Source organism: Daldinia decipiens (assembly GCF_022478715.1).
Source record: "Daldinia decipiens strain CBS 113046 unplaced genomic scaffold F4813scaffold_20, whole genome shotgun sequence".
Classification (NCBI taxonomy): domain Eukaryota; kingdom Fungi; phylum Ascomycota; class Sordariomycetes; order Xylariales; family Hypoxylaceae; genus Daldinia; species Daldinia decipiens.
This window is the reverse complement of record NW_026054563.1, coordinates 263500-279075: the sequence shown is the minus strand read 5'-3', so window position 1 is coordinate 279075 and position 15576 is coordinate 263500. Positions and strand designations below refer to the sequence as shown.

The 15576-nt window shown below is 47.8% G+C and overlaps 8 protein-coding genes and 1 non-coding gene across 9 annotated transcripts; 5 read left to right on the top strand and 4 right to left on the bottom strand.

The window, feature by feature from the left end:
• Positions 1-216: 216 nt before the first annotated feature.
• F4813DRAFT_362198 (uncharacterized protein) lies at positions 217-3346 on the top strand. Its single transcript, XM_049243613.1, has 5 exons — positions 217-525; positions 580-619; positions 679-2137; positions 2188-2358; positions 2426-3346. Exons 1-5 carry the CDS (start codon positions 516-518, stop codon positions 2663-2665), a joined length of 1920 nt encoding a protein of 639 aa, XP_049098860.1. The 5' UTR covers positions 217-515; the 3' UTR covers positions 2666-3346.
• A 1047-nt stretch (positions 3347-4393) lies between these two features.
• F4813DRAFT_390235 (uncharacterized protein) lies at positions 4394-5262 on the top strand (the record flags this gene model as incomplete). Its single annotated transcript, XM_049246978.1, has 3 exons — positions 4394-4557; positions 4633-4836; positions 4968-5262. 3 exons carry the CDS (start codon positions 4394-4396, stop codon positions 5260-5262), a joined length of 663 nt encoding a protein of 220 aa, XP_049098859.1.
• Positions 5263-7159: 1897 nt separating this feature from the next.
• On the top strand, positions 7160-7836 carry F4813DRAFT_114395 (uncharacterized protein). The gene is made up of 3 exons (XM_049238539.1): positions 7160-7388; positions 7453-7500; positions 7557-7836. The coding sequence occupies exons 1-3, from the start codon at positions 7311-7313 to the stop codon at positions 7608-7610; spliced, it is 180 nt and encodes a 59-aa protein (XP_049098858.1). The 5' UTR covers positions 7160-7310; the 3' UTR covers positions 7611-7836.
• Positions 7837-8647: 811 nt separating this feature from the next.
• F4813DRAFT_362185 (uncharacterized protein) lies at positions 8648-10212 on the bottom strand. The gene has a single exon (XM_049243612.1). The coding sequence runs from the start codon at positions 9485-9487 to the stop codon at positions 9176-9178; it is 312 nt and encodes a 103-aa protein (XP_049098857.1). The 5' UTR covers positions 9488-10212; the 3' UTR covers positions 8648-9175.
• A 36-nt stretch (positions 10213-10248) lies between these two features.
• F4813DRAFT_390232 (Glutathionylspermidine synthase) lies at positions 10249-11664 on the top strand (the record flags this gene model as incomplete). Its single annotated transcript, XM_049246977.1, has 1 exon — positions 10249-11664. One exon carries the CDS (start codon positions 10249-10251, stop codon positions 11662-11664), a length of 1416 nt encoding a protein of 471 aa, XP_049098856.1.
• A 398-nt stretch (positions 11665-12062) lies between these two features.
• On the top strand, positions 12063-12134 carry F4813DRAFT_t93. The gene has a single exon. It is a non-coding gene; the product is annotated as a tRNA-Gln (tRNA).
• A 75-nt stretch (positions 12135-12209) lies between these two features.
• On the bottom strand, positions 12210-13700 carry F4813DRAFT_362177 (uncharacterized protein). Its single transcript, XM_049243611.1, has 2 exons — positions 13133-13700; positions 12210-13007 (listed from the first exon to the last, which is right to left on the bottom strand). The coding sequence occupies exons 1-2, from the start codon at positions 13619-13621 to the stop codon at positions 12561-12563; spliced, it is 936 nt and encodes a 311-aa protein (XP_049098855.1). The 5' UTR covers positions 13622-13700; the 3' UTR covers positions 12210-12560.
• A 158-nt stretch (positions 13701-13858) lies between these two features.
• On the bottom strand, positions 13859-14411 carry F4813DRAFT_114321 (uncharacterized protein). The gene has a single exon (XM_049238538.1). The coding sequence runs from the start codon at positions 14256-14258 to the stop codon at positions 13914-13916; it is 345 nt and encodes a 114-aa protein (XP_049098854.1). The 5' UTR covers positions 14259-14411; the 3' UTR covers positions 13859-13913.
• On the bottom strand, positions 13859-15475 carry F4813DRAFT_362175 (uncharacterized protein). Its single transcript, XM_049243610.1, has 4 exons — positions 15108-15475; positions 14660-15049; positions 14250-14606; positions 13859-14184 (listed from the first exon to the last, which is right to left on the bottom strand). Exons 1-3 carry the CDS (start codon positions 15262-15264, stop codon positions 14485-14487), a joined length of 669 nt encoding a protein of 222 aa, XP_049098853.1. The 5' UTR covers positions 15265-15475; the 3' UTR covers positions 13859-14184; positions 14250-14484.
• Positions 15476-15576: the final 101 nt, after the last annotated feature.

Sequence of the window (15576 nt, the reverse complement as noted above, 5' to 3'; positions counted from 1 at the left end):
CTACATATAATGAGTAGCGCATCACTCCCACATTCTCCTTGCCTGCCTTGTAAGGTAGGTAGTTTTCCTTTTCTTGTGCCACCAAGGGACTGCTGCTACGACCCCTGTTACGGCCGTTACGGTTATCTTTCATGTATTGGTCTACAAAACCAATCGGAATATGTTGGAGAAACAATTCTTTGAGTGTGGTTATGTCAGAGTATAAGCGGAACTTAGTATAAATTAACTAATCCAAGTAAAGTCCCATTTTCGAACAAACTTGAATGGACCCCGCTTAATCCGTAGGTACCTAGGTATGTACCTACACTACATGGCACTAATTAAGTACCTAGGTACCTACTTTAAGCAAACCGACGTCAACTGTGGCGCGCGCATCACGACGCGTCTTACAACTCGCTTTAATCTCGAATATCTGCATACTTTCGCTAAACGTACTGCATTGTCTGCCATGTGCTTTAAAACTTGACTTTATGTAAAAATCGTAATATACCCAGTTCCTCATATCCGAAAGTGAAATGGCCACCAGTGAGTAAAAACCACAATCCTCGCGAAATAGAAACTAATACAAGGGTACGCTAGGCCGTGAAGAGCGCATGCAACAGCGCATGCGTGGAGCTGGGTATGTGTCTCCCTTCGTTGCTTTGAATTTCGCCGAGTCTCTAACTTCTTAGAATTTAGACGCCACGAAGTTGCCGATGATTCTTTTGGTTTTATCCTCCCGGGCGCCGAAGCTTCTTCCGAGCCTGCTTCGGACCCCCCTCCGCCGTCGTCCGTAGCGCGTTCGGAGCCTAATACCTCTGCGAAGCGACGCCGACTAAACCCTGAAGCCGATTTGACGAGTTCGCAACCACCATCCAGTGCGCTAAGAGCCTCGAGAAGAACATCGGCGCGGTTGAGTGGGTCAAGAGTTGATCCTTATGCCGCAGTCCAACAAGAAAGTCCCGAGGATGCATCAGGACCTCTAGCAGCTCTAAGTCTGGAGAACCAGGAGCCACATAATGAAGATGAGACTCTGGAGTCTATGGACGCTGTCATGCAGCGTCCTGAATCACGTGGATCTGTAGCTTCGCGATTGTCTCCAGGGCATGTTGCAGAAGAAGTTACTGAAAGTCCTGCTGAAGCCCCGGGAAGTGGACATAGACGTTCGGTTAGAGTTCTCCCCGAGAGTATCACCCGGAGCGCAAAACTATTGAAAGCTGTGATAGACGAAGAAGCCGGAGTTACGGGCGAGCTTACTTATTCTTCACCTCTAGCACGGAAAAGCAGGGCTAGTGCTGCCACTTTGGGCGCTGCTTCAGCACGATCAACACGAACAGTAACGAGAGCATTAGGGGGTCTGGAAATTGGTGATATCGAGGAGCCATCGCCAGCGCAAAGAAGTGACGCTACGGCAATTACCGGGTCTACACGATCTACACGAAGCCAAGTTAGACTAGCCACCCCTAGTATAGTAGATGAATTGTCTTCATCTCCCCAAGCCGCAGGTACTGCTAGTCCCAGGAAACCTCAGCCGAGGGTGAAGCCTAAGCCCATAGTTGAGCTGCCTGAAATTCAAATCCAAGCAGCTGAAGAGGAAACTCGAGAAGAGACTCGAGAGGAAGAAGTTGTGGCCGATGAAGAGGAGGCCGAAGCAGTTGACGTCCAGACGGCCGCCCGGAAAATCGGCCGAAAGCGCCCACGGGAGAGTCCACCTCGAGAAGCCTCTCCAGAACTACATTCTAGAGTTGAGGTCAATCGACCAGCAAAGAAAAGCAAACAGAAAAAAGTCCAAGGTAGCCCAGCGGTACAATCGCACCCTAAACCCCCCAAGAAAAAGAATAAGCTACCTCCGAAAAGACGGAGCGACGGCGAAGCAATTCCTATCATTGTGCAGAGATACACGAAGCGAATGCATTTGAATGAAGATGACACTAATGGTGACATTCTCAACGCTGATATACCATTTTCTAATCGTGGCGGCGTCAACGTGATTGACGTCTTGTCGCAAGTATGTGACGAAGTCGTCGAGTCCAGCCTGGAGACGCTTCACGAGGCCGCTGTTAATGCGAAGAACTCGGCTACGAAAAAGGAGTTTAGGACGAAACTCCGAGCTCTGGAGGCATTTAAGGAGGAACTACGAACACGCCTTTTGGAACACGTAAGTTGCCATATTGGTATTAGAATGTATGTCTTAGCTAACAATTTCAGACTATTGCCCTTGACACCATGCATGCGCTTAAGAAGCGTGTACGATCGGTCCAGAAGGACAAGCTTGCACTCCGAACCGAGATAATGCGTATCCGTGCCGAGAGAGAGCAAGTAGCTCTGAAGATGGATGTGGTGAGAATGCGCCACGAGATGGCGAGCAAGGAAACACTGGTGCGTCTAAGATAACCAATTGGGTAAATTTACGGAGTTGTCTTTTCGCTAACTACCTATGTATCAGCATCAACTAGAACTCTCCTCTGCAATGGATGACATTGAATTGGCTATCGAAAATGGGAAATCGGCCCCAGGCCTCAACCCAAAGGAAAAGAAAGCAGCCGAGCTTTCGAATCTGGAACTGTTGATTTCCAGAGTGGCTAGTCAAGCCAGTGGTGGCAGCGATGGTGGTGGAAGCCTTAAACAAATCAAGGACTTTAATGCCTTCCTCGAGCGCGCTGCCGCTGTTCTCGAAGGAAGATGATGAATGTATGACTTAACTTGACTGGCCGACTTTTCCTATTTTGCACAGTATTGGCAATCACATCAAAGCAATGCCAACCACCAGCGTGTTCGAGATATAATTCGGCATCGAAGATAACCCTGGGACACGAGATGAGTAATGATCAGATATTTTGTATAACAGAAGAACCCAATAGGGAGTGGCCATGCTTTGAAGCGAGCATTGCAGACCGCTAAGCCTCTGTTTCGACATCGTGGATATGCATATATAGATATATGGATGATCAACATAATTAAAGAATCCTTTAGTGCTACCCGCCTTGCCATGTCGCCATGTCGCCATTACTCATCAGATGGATGCATGCCAATCAAAGGGTGTTTTATGTAGAGAAGCCAACATGATTTTTATCATCGACGGACAGACACCTGGAATATATTAACACTGCTAATAAATGTTGGTGTCGAATTCTACGGTTTTCGGTTAGCACCTGAAGCAACGTCAAACCAACACACACATACATACAACCTGTGGGGTATATTTTCTTCAGTGCCACTGCTTCAGCCTTGAATCTTGGCATCGCAGGCTTGGAGACTGGGCCTTGATGATCAAATTTAGAGTCTTGGTAGTGTATATTCCTAACATACCTAGCACTAGACATACATAGCACTAAGTTAGTAAACTACCAAACAGGGACTCGGCTCCTTTAATGAAAATGGAAATGGTTAAAAGCCGTGACCTATCAGAGACCCTTGCAACCTTAGCACCAACAAAAATAGCCAACTCCTACATAGGTACGGAAGTCGCCTTCAAAAGTTCTGTCCATACAGAACGCCTGTCAGCTTTGGCCGCAGCTGTCGGGCAGCCTACCCCACCTGGCAATCTAAAATCGTAAAGTATACTAGAATATATCCTTTATTATACATATTACCACACAATTAAAAATATTAGAAAAATAATATTTTTAATTATTTAATAAATATAATGCCTTAATTATATTATAGTATATATTTTTATAAATTAGCTTTTATATTTGAAATGTAATGAGTAAATTAAAGTATAGCATATTTAAAGGTACATTTATTATTATGGCTGCCAGTTGCCGCCAAGCCTTGTCAAGCTGACAGGGGCTGGCCTATGGACAAAACTTTTGAAGGCGACTTCCGTACATACATATGTACATAGGCAGGGGTGGGATGATAGAACCTCCACAAAACCATCGCGATGCATGTCTCGGGGAAAAAAAAAAACATACCTACCACCCAATCCAGAGGCTTTTTTTTTCAGTCTTTGTGTTTCCGTGTTACTTGATATAAAACAAGCCTCAACGTCACAAAACGTCGCGTAGATCTTTGAGAATCTAGGGGATACGATTAAAAAACAATTTTGGGCCGTAATGTAAGTAGTTTTACTAGTCGCTCGTAGAGTCTTTTAACTTCTAAAGTCCCAATACATAGCTACGCCTGATGAGTGCTGCCTTAAAATGCGCACCGTTCGGCTTGGCAATGGCTCAGCCCACAAGCTCAAAACCAACATCCAATATTCATGGCATGGGGTAAGCGCGATATAAGGAGACCTGTAAATTATATATCATTCTGCAGTTGTCTTGTCTTGTTAGCTCTTGTCTTTTGTTCTTCTATTTATATTTCGTCCTTCGTTAGGCCTTCATCTCTTACTAGTATTAACTTACTAGTTATCCCCTACCGCAACTCCACGATAGACGAGACCGTTCCTAACCACAGACACGACACCATGGCCAAGCACGACTATCCGTACAGGAAGAGTATTAACATCACCGCTTGGATCTTGCAGATCTTGGTGTGCATAGTGCTCCTAGCTGCGTCGGCATGGTTGTTATGGTTTGTAGAGCAGCAAGATCTTGATACTATCTTGGGTGATTATAATGGACTTTTCACGTACGCTTTCTCATGATTTTCGACTGGAAAAAAAATCGAGAGGGGAGATGAACTGACTGTGATGAACCATTGTAGTGCCTCTGCCGGCCTTCAAATCGCCATTACCGGCCTTAACATCGTCATAGACATAATCGAGATCATCTTAATCTCCAAGAAGCGAATGCCGCCAGAGTTGTTCCTCGCGAGCGCTTGCATCAAGACCGCAATCTGGGGTATCATCTTCACACTGGACGTGATCGCACAGTCTGTTCTCTCCTGTATCCTGACTATAATCCTACTGTACGTATACACGACCTATCTTCCCATATTAACGAGGAACTTCGACCGAAAGGTGGCAAGCGTTACCACTGCGGCTCATAACCGAGAGAGATGATGCTACTAGAATACGAAGCTAACACCAATGGCAATAGTGTGACGTCCTTGATCCAACTTGTCCACGCAGCGATCATCGTCCACCGCAAGCGACGGGGCACCCTGAGGGGCGGCAACTACGCACCCGCCGTCAACCCGCAGGGCTTGGAGGAGGGCGTACATGCCCAGCCGGTGCCGGGGTACTACTACCCGCCCCCCACCAACACCGAGTACAAATCGCCTGCTCCATCGCCGCCGCCGCCCCAACAATATGGATACCCGGCGGGAGATGCCTACGCGCCACAGGTGCCTGCGGGCTCCTTCGAGCTCGACAGCCGAGCCCGGAACGTTTAGATAACGTGCCGGGTATAAAGGCTTATATTATCTGATGGATTGCATATCAAGGATGCATTGTTGTCTGCTTCGCGTGTTTGTCTGTTTGCTTGCTTGCTTGGTTGGCTGGCTGGACTCGGCTAAACTCGGCTTGTCTGGCTGTTAATTATGATACCTATTCGCATGCTGCATTTAAAGTCTCGCATTGGACATGGTAGCGGTTATGATTATCGATAGAAATAAATGCATTAGAACAGGGTGTTCATATAAACCCTTACATCAAAGCTTCCACGTACGATGGTTGCATTGATTGTAAATGAACTCTTGCCTTTGACGATGGGCGTTTAGCACGAGGTTCATACACGTGGGAGCCATACCATATATATTTATATATCGGCACTTATACCGAAGTCCCTTGCTTTAGAGGTGCACTGGGTGGTGTAACGTCGTATCGTGGATAGTAACCCTGTGGGCGTGAGTGATATTACATCAGACTGATATTACATAGGATTGAGGAACAGGAAATCTTACCCATCTGAGACATTTCTCTTTTAAGGCCCGACAAGGGAAGCAAATGACGGCCTTAGCTTATCTTGTATCTAACCGGCTACTCCGATACTGATTTATACTGAGCAAGATACACGGTAGGTACACGCGTATGTGTTGTAAGCCAATCAGAATTCCCTCTATAAAATTAACATTTGGTAACCAGGTAACATACGACACACTACCCCGGCTTGCGTATATTACTGCCGATGGATTCGTGGGGAATGACGAGGAATTAATTAAACAGGGCTGGCAGATGAATATGAGGTAGTTGATGGGGTAATACGATGTGGATTCATTTATATCTTCATAAAAACTGGCTAAGTAGTAATTACGTAACTACCACCCCAGTACCTTGGATACGACAAGCAAGTACGTACAAAGGTCAAAGCCACCGTCCGGTGTCCCAGCTAACCAATTGAACTATTCAGAATACGGGGAATTTCAAAGTTCCATGTGACATTAGTCTGGACCCTGAAACTTAAGACATCACATATTACATAACTAGTCTTATCTATCATATGAGTGTACCTGACCTAGAATGCTAGCGATAGGTACACCAAACAACTTGGATATAAGCACTGCCTGCATGACAAGTCATTATTTTCAGCTGAATATGGGTCAGGGACGACGACATATCATGACCTAGAAACAAACCAGCCTCCTACCTCCTACCTGACTTGCCCGTATTGAGTAGCTTGAATTGGGCATCGTGGGTAGATGATTGGTTCAATAGGAGCTGCGACTCTAGTCCGATTGGGAGTTCCATGCAGATGGCATGGTTGGCTATGTAGACGGCACGTTTTCGATGGGACGTTCGCACCTATTGGATTAGACTACCTAAGCCTGCTAGCCTACCTGGGTACCTAATCTACCTATGTACGCAGGTGCTTACGACGGGACTGACCGTGAAGTACCTAAGTAGGTGCTGTCAGTCTGTCACCGCCAACAGGTTTACCTGTGTATGTAGGTAGTACTTTCCTATCGACTTCTTGTCTGTGCACGGCCGGTACTTCTCTTGCCGCACGTTCATGCTATGGGGGATCGTCCCGACTGGGGCTAGACTAATACCATCAAGCTTTTGTGGCGTGCAGATTTTAGCTAGGTTAGGCGCGCGATAGGCGTTGCGCGCCTTCCATTCCATGTCCCATCCCATGTCAAGCTTTCCCTACATGTATGTAGGTATGTATAGGTAGGTTCCTAAAAGTTGGTCACGGTCTGGGGTCCTAGGTAGCCCCTCTCCTTCCCCTTGTTTGCGACGTGTGAATGTGAGGTATCTTGTACATCGTAGTTGCCGGCCATAGGATCAATGGGCTGCCTCCCGTTGCCGTTATATCCGCCTGCTACCTAGAAAAAGGACACTTGTTCCTCTTTTCACTCTCTCACATACGAAACTGGTTCTTCACCGCTCTCGAAATCCTATTTAGTTTCTTACTATCATCGTCTTCGTCGCTTCGTCGCCAATCTGCAATCAATTACCTAGTCATTCCCTACAATCGATTCTCTTCGAAAGACCCATCAACATGCCTTCCCCTCAAGAGCCCCAGCAGCAAGCTCCCATGGAGATGACTCCCGTCGACGGCGTCGTTACGCAGCAGCCTGTAGGTTCCTCTTTCCCTTGTCCTATTCGAGTTATATAAGGCAGTCCAATTGACATCAAAACAGGCCGCTGAGCCCCAACCCGAGTTCGGCAGCATGCGTGGTGGTGAAGAGGTAAGCATATTCTTCCCCGAATAACCCCAAGAGTTTTAGACATTGACTTGTTGCAGGCTGGTTGCGAGATCTGCTGCGGCCTTTGTGCCTGCGACGAGGGCTGCTGCTAAACGGCCTAGCCACTCGACTGCCGACACGCTCTCTATTACATTTGCTAGAGCAGTCGGATTGAAGTCCCCGCGATGCAGTGGAACGAGCACCACGACCAATTGACATGTTGCACGGAAAACTCATACTCGTACCCCACCTACTATAACTCTGAAGAAAAACTCATGCACGGATGAGTCAGCGCAAGCGTCTAGGCCTCTGAAGATGTCACGGCATTCGGGATCGAGAGAAAGGACCGGCATTTCCTAGTAATGATGGTAGCAAGCGGGCGAACTCTGGATTTTGGTAGTGCGGAGTCTTATCAATAGAATTCTTATAAAAAAAATTCGATGATTTTTTCATTAATTTCCGTTCCACGTTTAATCCTAGCATCTTTCTTCCGTGATTTCTTCCATTTAAACAGTAATGCCGATGTTGATGTTGACGCTGACGCTGACGCTGACGCTGACGCTGACGCAGACGTCCATGATCTTTGGCGGCCTGAATGGTCAATTAAGCAGCGTTCAAGTCGAACAACTTCTTCATAACACCAGCTCGAAAGATAGAAAGTAAAACACAAAGGGTAGCAGAACTTGAATAACACCACTTTAGTCTTCAGCTAGTCGATATAAGTACTTGGTCATAGCTTCCTCCTTCGCGATATTTCACGACGCTGTTCGTGGTTACGCTGGCGCTGAATACCCCATACCCACACCCGGAGATTCGGTTCTAGCCGTCAAAGATTAGTCAAGAAGGATGCTAGGAATAAGAAAATGACGGCCAAAGTAAACTAAAAAGGATTGATCTGCTCTGTTCGGGCGTTCGTCAGTCGAATTAAGCATTTGCCTTGTGCCTTGGCGATCTCTTGGCTCTTGGCTCTTGGTTCTTGGCGGTGCATCGACAACTGGCATCAAATGGGACCTTAATTTCGCCATCCTTCCCTCATGCATGCCCAGACCCCAACCTGGGTAACATGCTGTATACATTAGGGAGGGAGGTACATTTCAACGGTCGTCTACATATAAAAAAGCACATCTAAATATGCAAGATGGAGAACTGTGCCTAGGTATTCTGCATGCGACATCAGTTACCTAGTTGGAAGAAATCCAACATCACAATTTATACTACACTAACTATACAATTACTGGCATCTGTAAAGACTACAAGTCAGAATAAGGATACGCCGAGAGTGTATTTCGTGCTGTCGTAAAGACCACAAACTGAGTAAGACCCCGAGGTGCTGGCAACTAACCACCTACCTACATATGTATTATATGCATAGACCCGGTACCAGTTCGCACAAAGTCCCTTCACCTTCCCTCAGCCTTGCAGGACCTGTCCCTAAATACACCCTACTCGTTTCTCCTAAAACCCCTGAACATAGCCCCTTTTCCACACCCGAGCTTGATCGTGTGTGTGTGTGTGTGTGTGTGTGCATGATGAGCAGTACAAAGAAAACACCGCGCGCTACTAAGCCTCCTTACCAGGTAGGTAGGTAGGCAGGACGCACGGAAGGCCGGTAGGTAGATAGATAGACGTCTAGACGTCTAGACGGACGGACGGACGGACGGACGTGGTGTGATGTGATCTAACCGCCGCTGTTGCAGTTCTTGTCCTTGTCCGGGTCGCAGTTGTCGGCGGAGCGACGGCCGAAGCCTCCGGAGACGTGGCCCGGCTCGGCCGGAGGGGGGATCACGTCGCCGACGGTCAGGCCGGGAGGGCCCTGGTGGAGGAAGAATTGGCCGATGGCGTGTGCGTTGGCGTTGTCGGTGGCGCACTCGGCCGTGGCGACGACTTTGGTGGCGCCGTCTACGCAGTACGTCTCGGCTTGGACGGAGGCCGCGAAGAAGGCTGCCGCGGCGACTTGGAGGGTCGGCAGGGCGATGTGCTGGCGCTTCATGGTGGTAGACGCCTAGCTAGGTACCTAAGGTAACTAAGGCTTGGGTGTGTGGTCGGTTTGGGTTTGGTTGGTTGGGTTGTGTGCAATAGATTGATGGAGGCTCGAAGATGTGGGTTTCTGTTCTCTCCTTGAGGCTTGGGATGGCTGGGGGAGACCCGGTTTATATATTCGTTGGTAGCGGTGTAATGATACATGGCCTGAGATAAACCCTATGACTGTTCGACGGTAGTCGCCCTAGTGAAGGGGAAATTTCCTATGATTACTTATGCCAAGTCATTGTTTGCCTGTATCATGGGGCTATGCCGGTGGGTTTCAGCTAAAGTCTGGGGGTTTTGCTGACGCGTGGAGTTTGAAGCATCCAGATGTGTCAAGTTATTGGTATCATTCAATGCGCCGTCATGTTCTGCGATACCCTCGTCATCCCATATGATCAACATGATTATACACAATTTGGTAGTCATGCTGACTGTATATATGATAGTCCGAACCTTCGCAACCTCTGAGTTGCTGTTTGTCAGCTCCTTCAATCCTTTTCTCTTTGTATTTCACGTTAAATCCTAAAAGACAAGGTCAGCCAATGAATATCCCAGGGAAAGCATGACTAGTTACTGTTTGCTCCGGTGATTGTGGGTGTTCTCAGATGTATTAGACACCTACATATAATTGTAGACGCACTCTATGGCAAATAACTACATAAACCTACCATCTTTAGCGATTCGCTGATATAGACAGCAGAAGCATCGGTATTATAGACAACCAAAATGCGGCGTATCCAAGTGGAAAAGCGACCTAACGCGACTCGGCTCGTCCAGAGCCAAGGCCTTGTCTACTCCAAGGCACCAGCACCTGGAGATACCTCAGACCCTTACTGGCCAGACAACAGATACTATTCTTTCGACGGCGAAGAGATCGAGCTGCTCGAGAAAGCCGGGCAGGATGTCTTCGCCATGTGTTGCGAAGCTGCCGACATCCTCGTGGAAAACCCCGAAGTGATCACCAGCAAGATGGCGATCCCCGCATTCGCACTCAAACAGATCAAGGAATCATGGAATCGGGATCCTGCCTGGGGAAGTATATACGGCCGTTTCGACATCTGCTTCGGCGGGCTCGACCATCCGGACCCGAGACTACGGGTGCCCAAATTTTACGAGTTCAACGCAGACACGCCGACGTCAGTTGTAGAAGCTGCGTCGATACAATGGTTCTGGCTCGAGCAAACAGGCCACGGAAACGATCAGCTCAATTCAATCACCGAGAAGCTCATCGACGCCTGGAAGAGGAACCTACTCCTGATCGAGAAAACGTTAGGCCATCGTCCCACCGTCCACTTTGCCATCGGACATGGCGAGCCAACAGGAGAAGACGCCATGAACACCGCGCTGCTGATGGACACTTGCCAACAAGCAGGATGGGCTACCAAGTCCATGTACGTAGAGCAGATCGCCAAGTCCCCCGACGGCCGGTTCTTCGACCAAGACGGCCAGCACATCGACGTCATCTTCAAGCTGTACCCGTGGGAGTTCATGGCGGAGCAAGACTTCGGCGAAGCATGCTTCAAGGACATGGAGCGGGTCGGGCAGCGCAACGCGGCCGGCGAATACACCGGAGGCACGGTCTGGATCGAGCCGCCGTACAAGATGCTCTGGAGCAACAAGACGCTCTTCGCCATCCTATGGGACCTCTTCAAGGACGACCCCCGATCCGAATGGCTGCTCCCGACATACTTCGAGGACGAAGCACCAGCCTGGCTAACGCGGTTCGCGCGGAAGCCCATCTTCGCGCGCGAGGGCGCCGACGTCTTGCTGCAGTCGGACGGACACGTGATCCAAGATGCGGCGACGGGGTGCTACGGCAAGGAAGGCTACATCATCCAAGAGCTCGCACTGCTGCCCGAGTTCAAGGACGAGCACGAGCAGGACACGTCGTACTACCCGGTGCTAGGCCTGTGGTTCGTCGACGGCGACGTGGCGGGGATGGGGATCCGCGAGGACAAGACGCCCATCACGACGAACGGGTCGTGGTTCATCCCGCACTCGATCTCGGACGGGCCGGTGAGCTACGACAGGACGCCGATTCCCGATGCGGATGAGATCGAGGCGGCGCTGACGCTGGAGAGCTATGCGGATCTGAAGCAGTCTGATGGGGTGATGGAGTATATAGAGAGCGTAGTGGGCTAAATTAGGTCCGGTGGAATTAAGGGGAGCGTGTGGATGGAATTACCTGCCTCATATGTATGAGACTATGAGTTCGTAGCGGGCACTTTGTCTAGGTAGCCAGGCGAGCCTCGAATAGAAGTTGAGTTATTCTAGCAAAAATATAGTTACGCGATGATACCAGTGTTCTTTAACGCCGTATGTAGGTACTTACTGTTCATGCTGTAGCTAATACGCGCCTAGGTAGGTAGGTACATACATACATACGGTAATACGAAGACGGCAGAACCCTCGATGATAGCTTCGCGCCAAGACGTTACTACACTACATACGACGAATTATTTTTGGCAAATTGATCCCACAATATAAGCTAAACTATGACGGCCGAAATTCATCAATTGGTCCAATCACAACCATCGCATGGTCACCTGGTGTAATGGCTAGCACTGCGGATTCTGATTCCGCCAATCTGGGTTCGATTCCCAGGGAGACCTTTCATTTTGAATTGTGTAGGTTAGGTAACTATGTTTTTTTTTTGTCAACTTTGGTCGAGTCCTGCCATATAAATTCCTTACTTTTCTACGCATTGGAATCAACTATGCTATTCTATATAGTTAGAAACAAGTTTTCTAAGTTGCTTTTCTTTTCTTTTCTTTTCTTTTTTTTGTTCGCACCGACTTATTATTAACCCAGCCCATCACCTTCCTATACATATATCAACCTAAATTACTCTACTTTTTTCTTTGGAATTGCTTCATCCCGGTTTATTCTACAAGTAGAGACGTGAGTTGTCAATACAGGTATAATACAATCGCACCCCCTTAGGCTAGAGGCGAGAGCTACATAATACGTGTTATCCCTTGAATGCGTCGTGAACTTCATACCGTAGCATACGTATAGACTTAGAATAATAAGGTATATCATTTCCCGTTATCGCTACGGAAAGTTCCAGTGACTTTATCCCACAGCGTCTCCTCGCCCCTCGCCTTTCGCGCTTGTCTTTCTTGCTCCTGCTGCTTCCACAAGCCCTGCACCCGCGATGCGACTTCGGCCTTGACGCGGAATTCCGCCCTGACGGCCTCTTCTTCTGCGGCTCGGTCTTCCTCGGCCACCTTCTTTAACCGCGTCCTTAGAGTCTCCTGCTGTTCTTGTGTCAGCTCTTCTACGGGCTGTTGCTGCTGCTGTTCTGGTCTCGGTATTATTGGGGGGAACCGAGGAATTGGACGGCCCTCCTCCCTCGCCGCAGTGATCTCGGCCTCTTGCGACAGCATGCGGTGGTATAGCGTGTCGGCGTGCATTTGGATCTCTTCTTCGGCTTCGGGGGAGCGGTCGAGAGTCGATAGGTAACCCAAGGCTTTTAGTAGTCTCTATTTATAGTAAATAGATAGCTATAGTCAGCATAGCTCTTCTGGAGTATTGAATAGCGATATAGCGGATAGCGGATAGCGGATAGCGATATAGCAGATAGTGGATAGCGAAATGATAAACCCACAGTCTGCGTCATGTAGCACTTCTCAAACTTCCTGATCTGATCGCGGCACATAGTCATACGCTCCGTCATTGTCGGATTCGACATGCACTGCCTCCAATCGACCTGTTCGAGTGCGCAGTTCTCCAGCGCCGCCTTGCCAATCTGGCTCTTGCGCTCCTTGTACCCCTCCAACACGTCCATTAGCTTCTCGTGATCGCTCTTGGTCTCGGCCTCGATCTCGGCTAACGGCCTGTAGGTCTTCCATAGATGCGCATATCTGCCATCTTGGAATTGGCTTTCCTTTGGAACTACCGGTGCATTTCTCTGTTGTTCTTCTACCTCCGTTATCGTCGGAGCCGCTTGCTCCTCCTTTGCGCGGGGTTGCGTTGCTTGCGCGGTGTTGTATTTCACGGGTGATTCTCGCTCGAGGAATTCGCGGAGCTTCGGGTCGAGCTTTCGCAGCGGGTCGTTGTTCGAGCTCGACGTCCAGAGACTATCCCACCAGCCCATGGCAGATCACGATGTCTATACAAAGTTAATTGTCGGTTCACTCCATAGGTATGTATGTATGTATGTATGTATGTATGTAGAGCTCTTTTGCGAAGAAACTTAACTTCCATAGAGACTCGAGAGATGCGTAATGCCAAAATTCGTTATCGTTATCAGATCAAGATATGCAACTAAGGAGATTATTCTAAGTAATCTGGTAATCCGTACATATGATATGCAATCCTTATAGGGGGAATCATTTCTTATAATAACTAAGTCTACCTAGTTATGTTTTCTAGATAAACTTCAAACTTCATATTTCTTCCCAGTCATTCTCTAATACGTGGTGTTGGGTGTACGCTAGTTGCGGATCTGAGTCGAATGTGGTTGATACTGTTGTCTCTTTTCTTATGCCGCTTATACCATCATGAGGGCTATTCCCACCCATAGCACGTTTCCATTTCATAAAAGTGTTCATTTCGTTAGAATTACCACTGCGGCTATCACCAAGAGATTTTCGCGTCTTGAAGATTGCCCTGGCAGTTGGTATCGAGGCAGAAATGAGTACAATGTGAGCCTCGAGGCTAGGAGTTAAGTTATTAGCATATGCTGCCATGTTTAAGAGGCAATGAAGGTACTGTTCACATACGTCCAACATATTGCAAGCTTCGCCATTTGGTCTATGACCGCGTATATGGTTAGCTTTGACTGATATGTTTAGAGTAGTTATTAGTTCTCTGCGTACAAGTTAGGTCATCAGTGTGAGTGAGTGCTTGAAGTTCGACTGTTTTAACGACGGAAGCGATCATGGCACTGAAATGTATCTAAGAGTGAGTTGTGGTCTCCTCAACATCACAAACGCGAAAGGTATGGAATTATGCAACTTACAAGACTCCAAGTCCCATTATTGAACTCAGGATTGCTTTCTGCTTCCAATGCATATTTAAATTCCAGAAAAGAGTGCACGGGAATACAGCCAGAGCCAAGTCAGCCACGGAACCTAAGGCTATTACTGATCAGACGGTTATACATTTTAAGGCTCTTGGATTGCCCACTTACAGCCTTGAACATAAGCACCGCACTTCTCTACTGTTGGGGAACGGCAGTAGAATTTAATGGTTTTGTCCCAGTATCCCCGAGATGGCCGGCATTGCGTATAGACGATGACGACCGTCATAAAATCAGCCATAAAATGGACACCGACTGGAGTCCATAAGAATATCCGCCTTAACCTAGACGGTGGAATGAGCTCCGACAGTAGGAAAGCAAACGAAATGCGGCCGAATAGCGGATTCATGATACCGAAGAATTTGCACGAGTATAACCACTTCATGGAGTTCCTAATCTCGACGTCGGAGAGATTGTTAACGTGCTTTCCAAACCCACACGAGACTGCGATCGTGAGGAGGACGGAATTGCCTATTACGCATAACTGACATTTTGTACCCTGTAAGTTATGAAATCTTTGACTTGACGGGGTTGGGTTATCAACTCACCAGAGTTATAGCAACTATACAATCGTCCAGGTGAAACTTCCGTAGGATGCCTATGCGGACGTAGAATCTCATAGCAACAACCAGTGTCGATATACCAGTAAAAACCCATGCAACAGCGAGCAAGGACGGCCCTAAATTCTCCGAATTATCGTTGCCAGTACTACCCATAGCCAGCCACTCAAAGATAAATTCTAAATCATGTACTTAAAAGCAGGAGAGTGCTGGTTTTTCAGGATACATGTACTTTATATTCATCGTATAGAACAACATTAGACTCATAGAAAGAGCAGTTTATTTTTGCCTTATTCGACTTTCGAACTGATTTAATTATTCGTCATTATTCTCGGATTAGCCCTTGCAATATATCTCTTCTCATAACTGGGGTAACTCACGACAGCGGGTTCGTCGAGTCAGACAATAGCCCAACTTGACTCGGGCCTGGCCTGGCTTAGCTTGGGTAGTAAGGTAGATCTTCTTTTT